The sequence below is a fragment of the Vipera ursinii genome (assembly GCF_947247035.1).
Source record: "Vipera ursinii genome assembly, chromosome: 16".
NCBI classification, from domain to species: Eukaryota; Metazoa; Chordata; class Lepidosauria; order Squamata; family Viperidae; genus Vipera; species Vipera ursinii.
The window spans coordinates 5900449-5912544 of record NC_139529.1 but is presented as its reverse complement, the minus strand read 5'-3'; the positions used below and the strand labels follow the sequence as shown (position 1 = coordinate 5912544).

Below are 12096 nucleotides of genomic sequence, written 5' to 3'. Positions count from 1 at the left end.
CGACGCTAAAGTGAACAGAATGAGGCCAGCTCTTCTGGGCTGGTGTCGTCGATCCCCAGGCTTCCCCATCGCAAAATGGACTGTGTGTTCTTGCTTTCCCCTACGTCGTAAAAGATGGGCCATTATTTCAGCAACGTTGGAAAGAAGACTTTTATACTATACGGTGTGGTGGGAACGTCTCCGACCCAACCGAGGTCAGTCGGACATCTAAACAGGCATCAAGAAAGCCAAAGGTTTTTCCTTGTGACCTGACGTAACTTTTTCCATAGATCTCTGCTTGGATCCCGTCACTCCATAAATGGCTTTGTCCAAGGCTGAGAGGGCCACTAGAGAGTGAGACTCGGAGGTCATGGAAAGCGACACGCTGTCTCCGGGTTGGTAGACTCTCCCGTTTTTCAGGATGCGGACCTGCGAGGGCGAAAACCGGGACACGGAAAAAAACTGTTCAGGAGAGCCCAGAGTTTGCCCAATTCATGCATCCAAAGATGGGCTTCTACTGACCTCAAGGTTGTTGCCGCATTTTTGCTGCACATTTAGCCAGACTGAATCGGCTACTAATTCTGCCGTTCCTTCCCCTGTAACGATGTAGTAGACCAGAAGACGGGCTGAAGGGACCATTTCTTCAGTGATGTGGAGGGTCAGGCCTTGATAAGACAGGCCTTTGATCTTCTCCTGAGTCCCATAACTGATTATTTTCCCTCTGGATAAGATCTAGAGAAGAAAAAATGGGGGGGGGGGGAAATAATGACATTCCAGATTAGTAACTCGGATAACCTAAAAAGGGGGGGGAAGGGATTGTAAGAACAGAAGACAATTAATGTTGATTATTTTGTTGGTTGTGTTGTCTGAAGACATCCAGGGTGGGGTGGGATTGTGGATTAGGTTAACCAGCGGGCAAGGCATGGGATTAGCCCGTTAGTCCTTGACTTAGGACCATAATGGAGTCCAAAATTTCTGTGGCTAAATGAGACATTTACGTGAGCTGTGCCCCATTTTTACAACGGTTGCCGCCGTTCTGCAGTTGTTAAGTTACGAACACAGCCAGTAAATGAATCTCGCCTCCCCGGTGACTTTGCAAAGGTCCCGTGACTCCGGGACGCCGCGGCAGCCGTCATAAATACGTGCCGGTTGCCAAGGGGCTGAATTTTGATCATGTGACCCTGGGGGGACGCTGCAGTGGTTGTAAGGGTGAAAAACGGTCACGAGTCACATTTTTTTTCGGTGCCCGTTGCAAGTTCAAACAGCCACTAAACGAATTGTTGTAAGTCGAGGACATAAGCTAGAACAGGTACGCGTTTCGGTTTTTGTGTTTCCCCCCCCCCCCCCCGTTTGTCCCTTTTAGGGAAAGCTAAAAATATGTTTGCAAAACGTACCAGATAGCTGTAGTGTAGTATTTTATCGATATAATGGCTTGCTGGGTGCACTTTGACCTGCAAGCTCTCTCCGACATGTAGGACTCTGTGGTCTGATGCCCAGTCAATGTAGAGATAGTTTCCATTGAGAGAAACATAGGATTTTGCTTCGTAGGTTTCGCTGGCCTGGTTCTCTTCTGATAAAGAAGGATCTGCCGTTGTTATCTGGGCAAAAAGCGAAAGACAACAGACCTCAGGAATGCAGAATAACCGAGTTGGGAGGGACCTCGGAGGTCTTCTAGTCCAACCCCTTGCTCAAGCAGGAGGCCCTATACCAGCGACAGCGAACCTTTTAGAGACCGAGTGCCCGAACTGCAACCCCACACCCACTTCTTTATCGCAAAGTGCCAACACGGCAATTGAATCTGAATGCTGAGGTTTTAGTTTAGAAAAAAACAACTCACACATTAACATCTTTTGCCTTAAAAAGGAAAAAACACAACGACAAAGCTTTCAATGATGCGAACAACTTTGTACTGAAGGGTAAAAGTTTGCCTTTGGCATGCTTTTGAACAGTTAATGTGGTTTTTGCTGTTGTATGCATGCTGATCATTTGTCTAACCTTGGCTCATACTTTGTAAGTTTGAGGGCAACACATGCAGCACTCACTCAGGTCATCTGTTAGTCTGTTTCTGGTGTCAGATTTGATACAATTCAAAGCTGAAAAACAGACGCTCGCTCCAGAGGCTTGTTTTGGCTAGGAAGGGCCTTGAGAAATGGGTTTTTCCTGCGAAAACGTAGCCAAAGAGCAAGGCGCGCGTGCCCACAGAGAGGGCTCCGAGTGCCATAGGTTCACCACTACTGCCCTATACCGTTCCAGACCCAGGGCCGTCCAGTCTCTGCTTTAAAACTTCCGAACGCATTTGGGTTTGACCACTTCAGATCAGAAAAAGGTAATATGTCACTCACTTTGAACTCCAGCACTTTGGCATCGGAAGGAATAGTAACTGTAAAGATCGTGGTTCCATCTCTTGAACTGGTTATGCCAGACCCGAACTCGGAGCCTTCTTGAATTAATTTGGTCTCTTTCATTTGGTCGTTCAAGGCGGTAGCCGTGAGGACCACGGGAACATTGCCAACTGATACCTCCAACATATCCCTCACCTGTACCTGTTTACACAAAAACTGTCGATTATCATCTCATCTTAAAGCACAAATAATAACAGAAAGCATTTCCTTATTAAGCCCAGCTATCTTACCTCCACCAAGGTACAAAGGTGTGGGCGGTAAGAAAGACTCACAAGTGTATAGCTAAAGTTGTTAGGTCAGGTTGGGTCAATTGCCAAATGGATGATCTTCACTTATTTCACTGAATATTTTTATATCCCAAATATAGACAACAAGTGTCTCATTGGGTTGTGGTTTCAGAGACATTTCCTTTCCCCAAAGAGAGAATCACCAAGGGTGAAAAAGCAGAGAGAGCAGGAATATCTATGGAGGATCTCAGCCCTCCAGATCAGGGGTCTTCCAACTTGGCCCTTCGATGACTTGTGGACTTCAACTCCCAGCGTGCCTGGCTGAGGAATTCTGGGAGTTGAATTCCACAAGTCATCAAAGGGCCAAGTTGGAAAACCCCCCTGCTCCAGATCATGGTTGTCCCGAAGGTGCTTTTTTCAAGAGGCAACTGGAGTTGTTTTTCTTTGAGGGCGTTTCAATTCTCATCCAAGAAGCTTCTTCCACACCAGGTTTCACTAACCTTAATAAAATAAGGAAGCCCGGGTTTCATAAAAAGAGGCGTGGCAATCAGATCCAACTTGTAAGGAGACAAGGCATATTTCACTGTGGTTAGCTCAGCGTCCTCGCTATGGCCATCTGTCAAAAGATAGATAGATGATAGACAGACAGAGAGAGATGATAGATAGATATAACAGATAGATAGATAGATAGATAGATAGATAGATAGATAGATAGATAGATAGACAGACAGACAGACACAGAGATAGATAGATAGATAGATAGATAGATAGATAGATAGATAGATAGATAGATAGATAGATAGATAGACAGAGTCAGAGATAGATAGATAGATAGATAGATAGATAGATAGATAGATAGATAGATAGATAGATATAGATAGATAGACAGACAGTCAGACAGAGATAGATAGACAGATAGATGATAGATAGATAGATAGATAGATAGATAGATAGATAGATAGATAGATAGACAGACAGACAGACAGACAGAGTCAGAGATAGATAGATAGATAGATAGATAGATAGATAGATAGATAGATAGATAGACAGATAGACAGACAGACAGACAGAGACAGACAGACGATTGAGAGAGAGAGAGAGAAAGATGGTGGATGTATGCATATATGGAATAGGGAGTAGAGAAAGAAAGAAAGAAAGAAAGAAAGAAAGAAAGAAAGAAAGAAAGAAAGAAAGAAAGAAAGAAGGAAGGAAGGAAGGAAGGAAGGAAAAGAAAGAGAGAGAGAAACAGACAGACAGAGATGGAATTACCTCTAGTTTCCAGCACCGAGGCTGCGACATAGAGGGCGGCCCCATCCACCTCTGAAAGGTCGCTGAGCCCCATTTCACGGATGGCTACTTTGCTGTTCAGATAAAGCGCTGCGACGCCATCCTCCATCTGAAGGTTAGGAACAAGGCAAGCAATGTGACTCTAGAGGCTCTAAATGTTCGCTTCCAAACGTTGCCTTACGACTCTGACCTTCAGAGCGGACCTCTGGGCGTCAGCCCCCCTGCACCAAGACAAACCTAGAACCCTGAATCTAGAACCGGGAAGAGGCCGGAGGGGTTTGTTCTCACTCCAGGCTTACGTGAACGAGACGCAACGATCTGGGCAACATTGTCTTTGTGTCTCCTTGAACGATCCCAAAGCGGACGTAAACTTCTGCTTCGCTCAGCTTCTTTTTGTAAAAATACCTTGAGGAGAAGAGACCAAAAGCAGCACAAGCTTCAGTCCGTTAGGAAACCCCGTTTGGGTGGTGAGAAACTACGAGCCAAGGATGGCTTCATTGATCTCGGCTAGAAAGGAAGCATCAAGGCCACGGCAGTGGACAGAGGATTGCATTAATATTTTTTGGGGGGGACATTTTGGATTAATGTTGACTCCTGGAGACTGCTTGGACAAGCTCCTGCGGTTTTCTTGGCAAGATTTTAGAAGTCGTTTGCCATTGTCTCCTTCTTAGGGCTCTGAAAAGGTGACTGGCCCACGGTCACCCAGCTGAGTTCATGCCTAAGGCAGGAATAGGACTCGCCGTCTCCCAATTTCTAGCTTGGTTCCTTAATTACATGTATGATTATGTGGGTATATGTATTATTATTATTTTATTATTATTATTATTATTATTATTATTAGTAGTAGTAGTAGTAGTAGTAGTGTTTTGTCATGTTTATGCAGTGTATATTGGAGGTGGTTATCCTTTGAGAGCTGTATGCAATGAAATCTCATTTTAATGTTTTAATGTACATTTAAAGTGACAATAAAGTTATTATTCTATTCTATTCTATTCTATTCTATTCTATTCTATTCTCTCCATTTCATATTCTATTCTATTCTATTCTATTCTATTCTGTTCTATTCTATTCTATTCTATTCTATTCTATTCTATTCTATTCTATTCTATTCATTTCATTTCATTTCATTTCCTATTCCATTCCAATTCCATTCCATTCCATTTCATATTCTATTCTATTTTCTCCATTTCATATTCTATTCTATTCTATTCTACTCTACTCTACTCTACTCTGTTCACCTATTCTATTCTATTCTATTCTATTCTATTCTATTCTATTCTATTCTCTCCATTTCATATTCTATTCTATTCTATTCTGTTCTGTTCTGTTCTGTTCCTATTCTATTCTATTCTATTCTATTCTATTCTATTCTATTCTATTCTATTCTCCATATTCCATACTCTATTCTATTCTATTCTATTCTATTCTATTCTATTCTATTCTATTCTATTCTATTCTATTCTATTCTATTCTCTCCGTTTCATATTCTATTCTATTTTTCATGATCTTCTAATCCACTCCATCTTCTTTCGAATGTTTGCATTCTTCAATCTGTGAAACACCATTCTTGGGTTTCAACTAGCATAGATAAACTAACCTAAACTAGATAACTAAACTAAAATGAAAAGTAAGCTAAACTAAACTCATAAAATGGACGATCTGGCCTTACCGAGCTTGGATAGTAATCTTGAAGCGTTCAAAATGCTGGGAGCTAATAAAGCTGTTTTCCGGAATAATTTCGACAGAAAATCTTGGCATGGCTGAAATGCGAAAGAAAAGACAGTTGCTTCCTAACAGTTCGATGACAAATATAAAAAAAACATTTTCTACAGAAGATATCTGTTTATCGGCTGGGCCCTAAGAAATGTATATGATGGAAAATGCTTCTCATTAGCTTAAAAGGAAAGGGAAAGGGCGGTGTATAAATCCAATAAAATAAAAAATAAAATAAATAAAACGGTTAAAAAAATTGGCATCTTGCACGAGGAAATTAGCTTCTATTGCTTCCAAGCCACATCAGCTGAAATTCATATTATTTTACCCCAAGTGGTTCCCTAAAACTGCCCGCAACAATCAAATTTCTTCGTCACAGCCTCTTTCTCTGCCTGTTGTATATATAAAAAAGTGAGATAAAATTTGTAATAATTCTAATAACGGCATGAATACTGTATGTGTAGCACTGTACTATCCCAGCAAAATTAGCTTCTATTGCTTCCAATCCACATCAGCTGAAATTCATATTATTTTACCCCAAGTGGTTCCCTAAAACTGGCCCCAACAATCAAATTTCTTCGTCACAGCCTCTTTCTCTGCCTGTTGTATATATAAAAAAGTGAGATAAAATATCTAATAATTCTAATAACAGCGTGAATATGTGTAGCCCTGTACTATCCCAGCAAAATCTTTGACATTACCATATTCTTTGACTTGAAATTTTGCTACAGCAGAGGTTGTGAATTCTTTCTCATACTTGGCTTTGATGGTCCAAATACCAAACCTAAAGTAATAATAATAAAAAAGAAACGTTAAATAACAAAACGTGCCATAATGGAGAAATAATTGTAAATGTTTAAATAGTCTTTTTTTTTTGCCCTGTATCTGTTCCAAAAATGAGCCGGAATTCAAAATCTAATGGTTTGCTGTCATCTGGTGGCCATTTAAATGCTTTGTAGCCCAGCTTTTAAAAGGTAAAGGTAAAGGTTCCCCCGCACATGCGTGCTAGTCGTTTCCGACTCTAGGGGCCGGTGCTCATCTCCGTTTCAAAGCCGAAGAGCCAGCGCTTGTCCGAGGACGTCTCCGTGGTCACGTGGCCGGCATGACTAGACACCAAAGGCGTACGGAACGCTGTTCCCTTCCCACCGTAGCGGTCCCTATTTTTCTACTTGCATTTTTACGTGCTTTCGAACTGCTAGGTTGGCAGAAGCTGGGACGAGTAACAGGCGCAAACTCTGCTACGCGGCACTCGGGATTCGACCCGCCAAACTGCCGACCTTCTGATCGACAAGCTCAGCGTCCTAACCTACTGAGCTTTTAAACAATGCCAATTTCTCCTGCTCGTTTTCTTAATTTGGATGCAGGAATTTACATACCAGCATCCACAGCCCAGTCAGTCGTGAGACTAGGGCTGTGGATGCTGGTTATTTTGCCCTTGCATGTAACTAGGTCGTCAGGGAAGGTTACAAGACGAAAGCTTTAATAAAATCAGGCTAATATAGGCGTGGATCATCACAAAAACAGACATAGCCTGATTAATAAGGTAATTCTCGACTTACAACAACGGAAATTTTGGGCTCCGTTGTGGTCTGCAGGAAAACCACCCAGCTCAGAGAGCGCCACAAATGTATTTCCCGCAACATTTCGCTGCTGTCTTTCTACATTTCGCTCGCCAACGGATATTTACTTCGCGATGTTTAAAATGTGAATAGATTTACTTGGGATACGGAGGAATTTTGAATTCAGGAAACGAGACGATTCCTGTAGCGTCGTCTTCACGTACGATATCCACTTCTACCCCACCTGGATCCTTTACAGGAGAAAAAAGAGCCTTTTGAAAAAACAGCACAAGACGTTTGTGGAGTTGTTATGGAGAGATGACATACTATTCATTTCCGTTGTGATGTAAAAAAAATCCATGGGCGCCAAAATCCTTAAATTTCGTCAAATTGTATTTAGTAATCTTCAGTCCCTTTCTAGCCTTAGTCTCAGAGTCCCTTTCATCTATAAATAATGGTCCATGATCTGAACAGGAGGAACTGGTAAGAAGGAGATTTTTATCCCCAAAATGCTTTTTCAAAAGTTAACTGGACTTTCCAGAACCGAAGAAGGAAATTCCAGTGAAAAAAACCCAGTTGCCTTTTGAAAAAGCACTTTTGGGACAGCCATGAACTTGGATATCTGAGAATCTCCATAGATATTAGGCAGATATTTTTTTTTTTGGACCCTGTATTGTTCTGTTCGGCTCAGGCTTCAAATGTAAATAAAGACACACTGAGATTTAGTAAGGGTGGACTAACCTCAAAAGTTAAGACAGCTGCACGCCGAGCCGGCCTCAGTTCTTCATTCAGCGAATAGACACGGACTTTCACTGTAAGGAGAATTCAAAATGGCATTTAAATTTAATTTTGCTGCAACAAAACCACCGGCTGTGCAATTTTGGTTCTCCCAGTCAGGGAACGCTTGTCGTCCTCAACCCACTACGGCAGTCTATGAATGCCTCACTTAACGAGAGAATTTTTGAGCTCAGCTGTGGTCATAAACCGAAGCCTGGTTTGTTGGATTGGTCTGGCCACCAAGACTTTCTCTAATTCCATATTTGGGGGGGGGGCGCCTTCTAATGCCTCCACCTTCTAATAAGAAGTCAGCAATCTGGGTTCACAGGGTGACTGTTGCTCATATGGAGTGGCCAGGTTTTGCTCTTGGGTTTTATATGGGATCGTGCCTAATCCTAGAGGTTTCTGGCATGACCCCAAATGAAAGCAGAAACTGGAAAAATATGTTACGAAATTCCACCTGCTTGTAAAAGAGAAGGGGTGAATCGAATCTCTGCCACCGTCTTTTGAGATTACGTTTTTTAATCTGTCAAAGGGATTATAAACATTCTTGGCAATAGAATAGAATAGAATAGAATAGAATAGAATAGAATAGAATAGAATAGAATAAAAATAATGAATAGAAAATAGAATAGAATAGAATAGAACAAAATAATGAATAGAAAATAGAATAGAATAGAATAGAATAAAAATAATGAATAGAAAATAGAATAGAATAGAATAGAATAGAATAGAATAAAAATAATGAATAGAAAATAATAGAATAGAATAGAATAGAATAGAATAGAATAAAAATAATGAATAGAAAATAGCATAGAATAGAATAGAATAGAATAGAATAGAATAGAATAGAATAGAATAGAATAGAATAGAACAGAAGTTTGAAGGGATAGAACAGAATAGAATAGAATAGAATAGAATAGAATAGAATAGAATAGAATAGAATAGAATAGAATAGAATAGAAGTTTGAAGGGATAGAACAGAATAGAATAGAATAGAATAGAATGGAATGGAATGGAATGGAATGGAATGGAATGGAATGGAATGGAATAGAATAGAATAGAATAGAATAGAATAGAATAGAATAGAATAGAATAGAATAACAGAGTTGGAAGGGACCTTGGAGGTCTTCTAGTCCAACCCCTTGCTCAGGCAGGAAACCCTACACCCTTTCAGACAATCCCTTCTTAATCGGCTTGTGGGTTTGGTTTTTGTTAAAGGAAGATAATCTAGAACTGGGATCAAGCAAAGACGAAAGAAAAACAGGTCACCTGATTGATCGGGAGTGTAAATAGGCTTGTCAGTCTGAATGAATAAAAATCCGTTGTCGTAGGTTAGCGGCATCTTCTTCTGTCTTGTAAAGTGGGGCGAAGCTGCTTCAAGATATATGGATTCCACCCGTTTCTGGGGATCCTCGGTCCTTAAATCCTTCGGCTGCACCTAGATTTGGGGGTGGAAAAGCTTTTAAATACAAGCATATAAACATAAAAACCAACTCAAGCATGTCACGCTTTCCGACGTACTGTTAAAGTTGCAGAGCCCTGGAAATGATTGGCTGGAGTCAGCTGGACGGTACCAAAGGCGTAGGTAATTCCTTTATCTGGGTAACTTTTGATCGAGATGGTGACCGAGAATTCTTGGGTGTATCCATAGGCTTGGATGACCACTTGCTCAGAGGCTCCAACACGGATCAGTTTAGGGGCTGAAATGACGTAGCTGCAATAGAAAGACATTGCCGTTGCTGTCCACTAAGGTCTTGCAGAAGCTTGAAGGACTATCAGAATAACAAGAGTTGGAAGGGACCTTGGAGGTCTTCTAGTCTAACCCCCCCCCCACCAGCTGAAGCAGGAGGTCCTATACCCATTTTGGACAGATACAGTAGTTGTCCAGTCTCTCCAATTTTTGGAGAGAAGCCCTCTGTTGCGCTGGTCAGCCATTCTCAGTGTCAGGATATTTATTTTTTTATTTTTATTTTTATTCCATTTATATCCCACCCTTCTCCGAAGACTCAGGGCGGCTTACAAGCTTAGCAGTAGCCTTCATTCTATGTATATGCCTGCTTATTAGGGCTTTCACACACACACCCCAGCGGCATTATTACAAAGTCAGCTTAACTGACCCCAACAATCTGGGTCCTCATTTTACCTACCTCGGAAGGATGGAAGGCTGAGTCAACCTTGAGCCTGGTGGGACTTGAACCTGCACTAATTGCAGGCAGCTGGTGTTACTTAAGGAGGCATTAGCCCACTGCTCCACCAAGGCTTATTCCCCCTTATTCTTAGTTCTGCTACCATTCCTAATAAAAGTAGGTTTTATTACCCAGCACCTAGTTTTCTTTCAAAGAAACTGATCCGAGCATTCAAACTTGCCGGAAATCACAATCCACTCAGTCGCTAAGCTTTGCGCGGGACTTTCAGATTAATTATAAGTTCATCCAGCAAGTATAACTGGATCATGCTTATACAGGAATCTATGGGGATAGCCTCGAAACCATTCAACGGCATCATTTTATACTAAAGTGTAGGGGAACCACTTGCCTCCAGAATTTGTGAATGCTCCAACACTGGAAGTTTTTAAGAAGAGATTGGGCAACCATTTGTCCGAAATGGTCTAGGGTTTCCAGCCTGAGCAGGGGGTTGGACTAGAAGACCTCCAGGGTCCCCTTCCAGCTCTGTACTGTACTGTACGATGCAATACGATACTCACAATTTCAGCCTTGCATTTCCAAACAGCTTCTAAAATAGAACAAGCTCTCTCTTTAAAATATTAGTTTGTGGTGGGCTAACTTAGGGAGGAATCTTCGCCATTTGTTAGCCTCACAAAATAGACACACGGGAAAAATGAAGCTTTTCTCAGCTTCTTGTTGAACTAAGAAACAATTGCAAGAAGTTTCAAAATCCAGAAACTAGAGGCTGTAACTCAGCTCCGTATTTGCGTAATAGCACAATGGATGGAAGTTAGATTTTTATCACGTTGGCATCGAATCCACCCTAATTATGCAAGTTAATTCTCAGGTTAAGTCCTGTTCTCTTAACCCGTTCTGAACAATTAACCTTGGTTTAATTCCGACATGCCTTTGCAGCAAACCAGTAACTACTTACGTTTGGTCCTGAGCCAAACCTGATCCGTACAGCATCAAAAATAAGAAAATGCCTAGAGAAATCATGTCTGCATAAGTTTGGCGACCCAAACTCTGAATGTCCTTGTCTAATTCCCCTGGATGAAATTGGTGAGCAAATTGATCTAGAAGTTAATCATTCATCAAATCACCAAAGAGGATATTTAGTTCCTTATAGGGGGGAAGAAAAAAAATCCCCTTTTCTATTCAGGGAAATGAAAAGAAACTGATTACATTATTGGTTACTGAGTTGTAAAACTGCAGAATCATACTGAGATGGGCGGTGTCTAAATTTTTTAAAAAAAAAAAAACAACCACAACACAAATTTAAAATAGATAGTTCTACTGCTAAGGCAAGTCAGCGCTTGAATTTGTAACTCAACCTCAAAAGACTTAGGTAATCAGATTGTTGGGGGCAATAAGCTGACTTTGTAATAATGCCGCTTGGGGGTGTGTGTGAAAGCCCTAATAAGCAGGCATATACGTAGAATGAAGGCTACTGCTAAGCTTGTAAGCTGCCCTGAGTCTTCGGAGAAGGGCGGGATATAAATGGAATTAAAATAAATAAAAATAAAATAAAATCAGGCAAAGTCTTCCTGATTGGAAAGATCGGCAGCGATAAAATAAAAAAAAAATGTGCTTTTGTTTGTCAGATACTAAAGCATTAAAAAAAAAACACGTCTCAATCATCCGTGTCATGCTTGTCCCAAGGATGCTTTTTCCAAAAAGCAACTGGTCTATCTTTTTTTTAATTTTAATTCCATTTATATCCCGCCCTTCTCCGAAGACTCAGGGCGGCTTACAAGCTTAGCAGTAGCCTTCATTCTATGTATATGCCTGCTTCTTAGGGCTTTCACACACACCCCCAAGCGGCATTATTACAAAGTCAGCTTAATTGCCCCCAACAATCTGGGTCCTCATTTTACCTACCTCGGAAGGATGGAAGGCTGAGTCAACCTTGAGCCTGGTGGGACTCGAACCTGCACTAATTGCAGGCAGCTGGTGTTACTTAAGGAGGCATTAGCCCACTGCG

The 12096-nt window shown here is 41.3% G+C and overlaps 1 protein-coding gene across 1 annotated transcript in view; it reads right to left on the bottom strand.

Moving 5' to 3' along the window:
- C5 (complement C5) overlaps positions 1–11462 on the bottom strand; it is a gene marked incomplete at its 3' end in the record, with an annotated part of 19834 nt that extends 8372 nt beyond the window's left edge. The window contains exons 1-14 of the mRNA XM_083374850.1: positions 11047–11462; positions 9469–9661; positions 9217–9385; positions 7909–7979; positions 7327–7418; positions 6310–6392; positions 5565–5655; positions 4195–4300; positions 3878–4004; positions 3109–3224; positions 2322–2522; positions 1374–1577; positions 502–711; positions 254–408 (exon numbers count right to left, since the gene is read on the bottom strand). Of these exons, the coding sequence (XP_083230976.1) occupies positions 254–408; positions 502–711; positions 1374–1577; positions 2322–2522; positions 3109–3224; positions 3878–4004; positions 4195–4300; positions 5565–5655; positions 6310–6392; positions 7327–7418; positions 7909–7979; positions 9217–9385; positions 9469–9661; positions 11047–11111 (1883 nt within the window). The 5' untranslated portion in view covers positions 11112–11462. The remainder of the gene's footprint in view (positions 1–253; positions 409–501; positions 712–1373; positions 1578–2321; positions 2523–3108; positions 3225–3877; positions 4005–4194; positions 4301–5564; positions 5656–6309; positions 6393–7326; positions 7419–7908; positions 7980–9216; positions 9386–9468; positions 9662–11046) is intronic.
- Between the last annotated feature and the right edge of the window lie 634 nt (positions 11463–12096).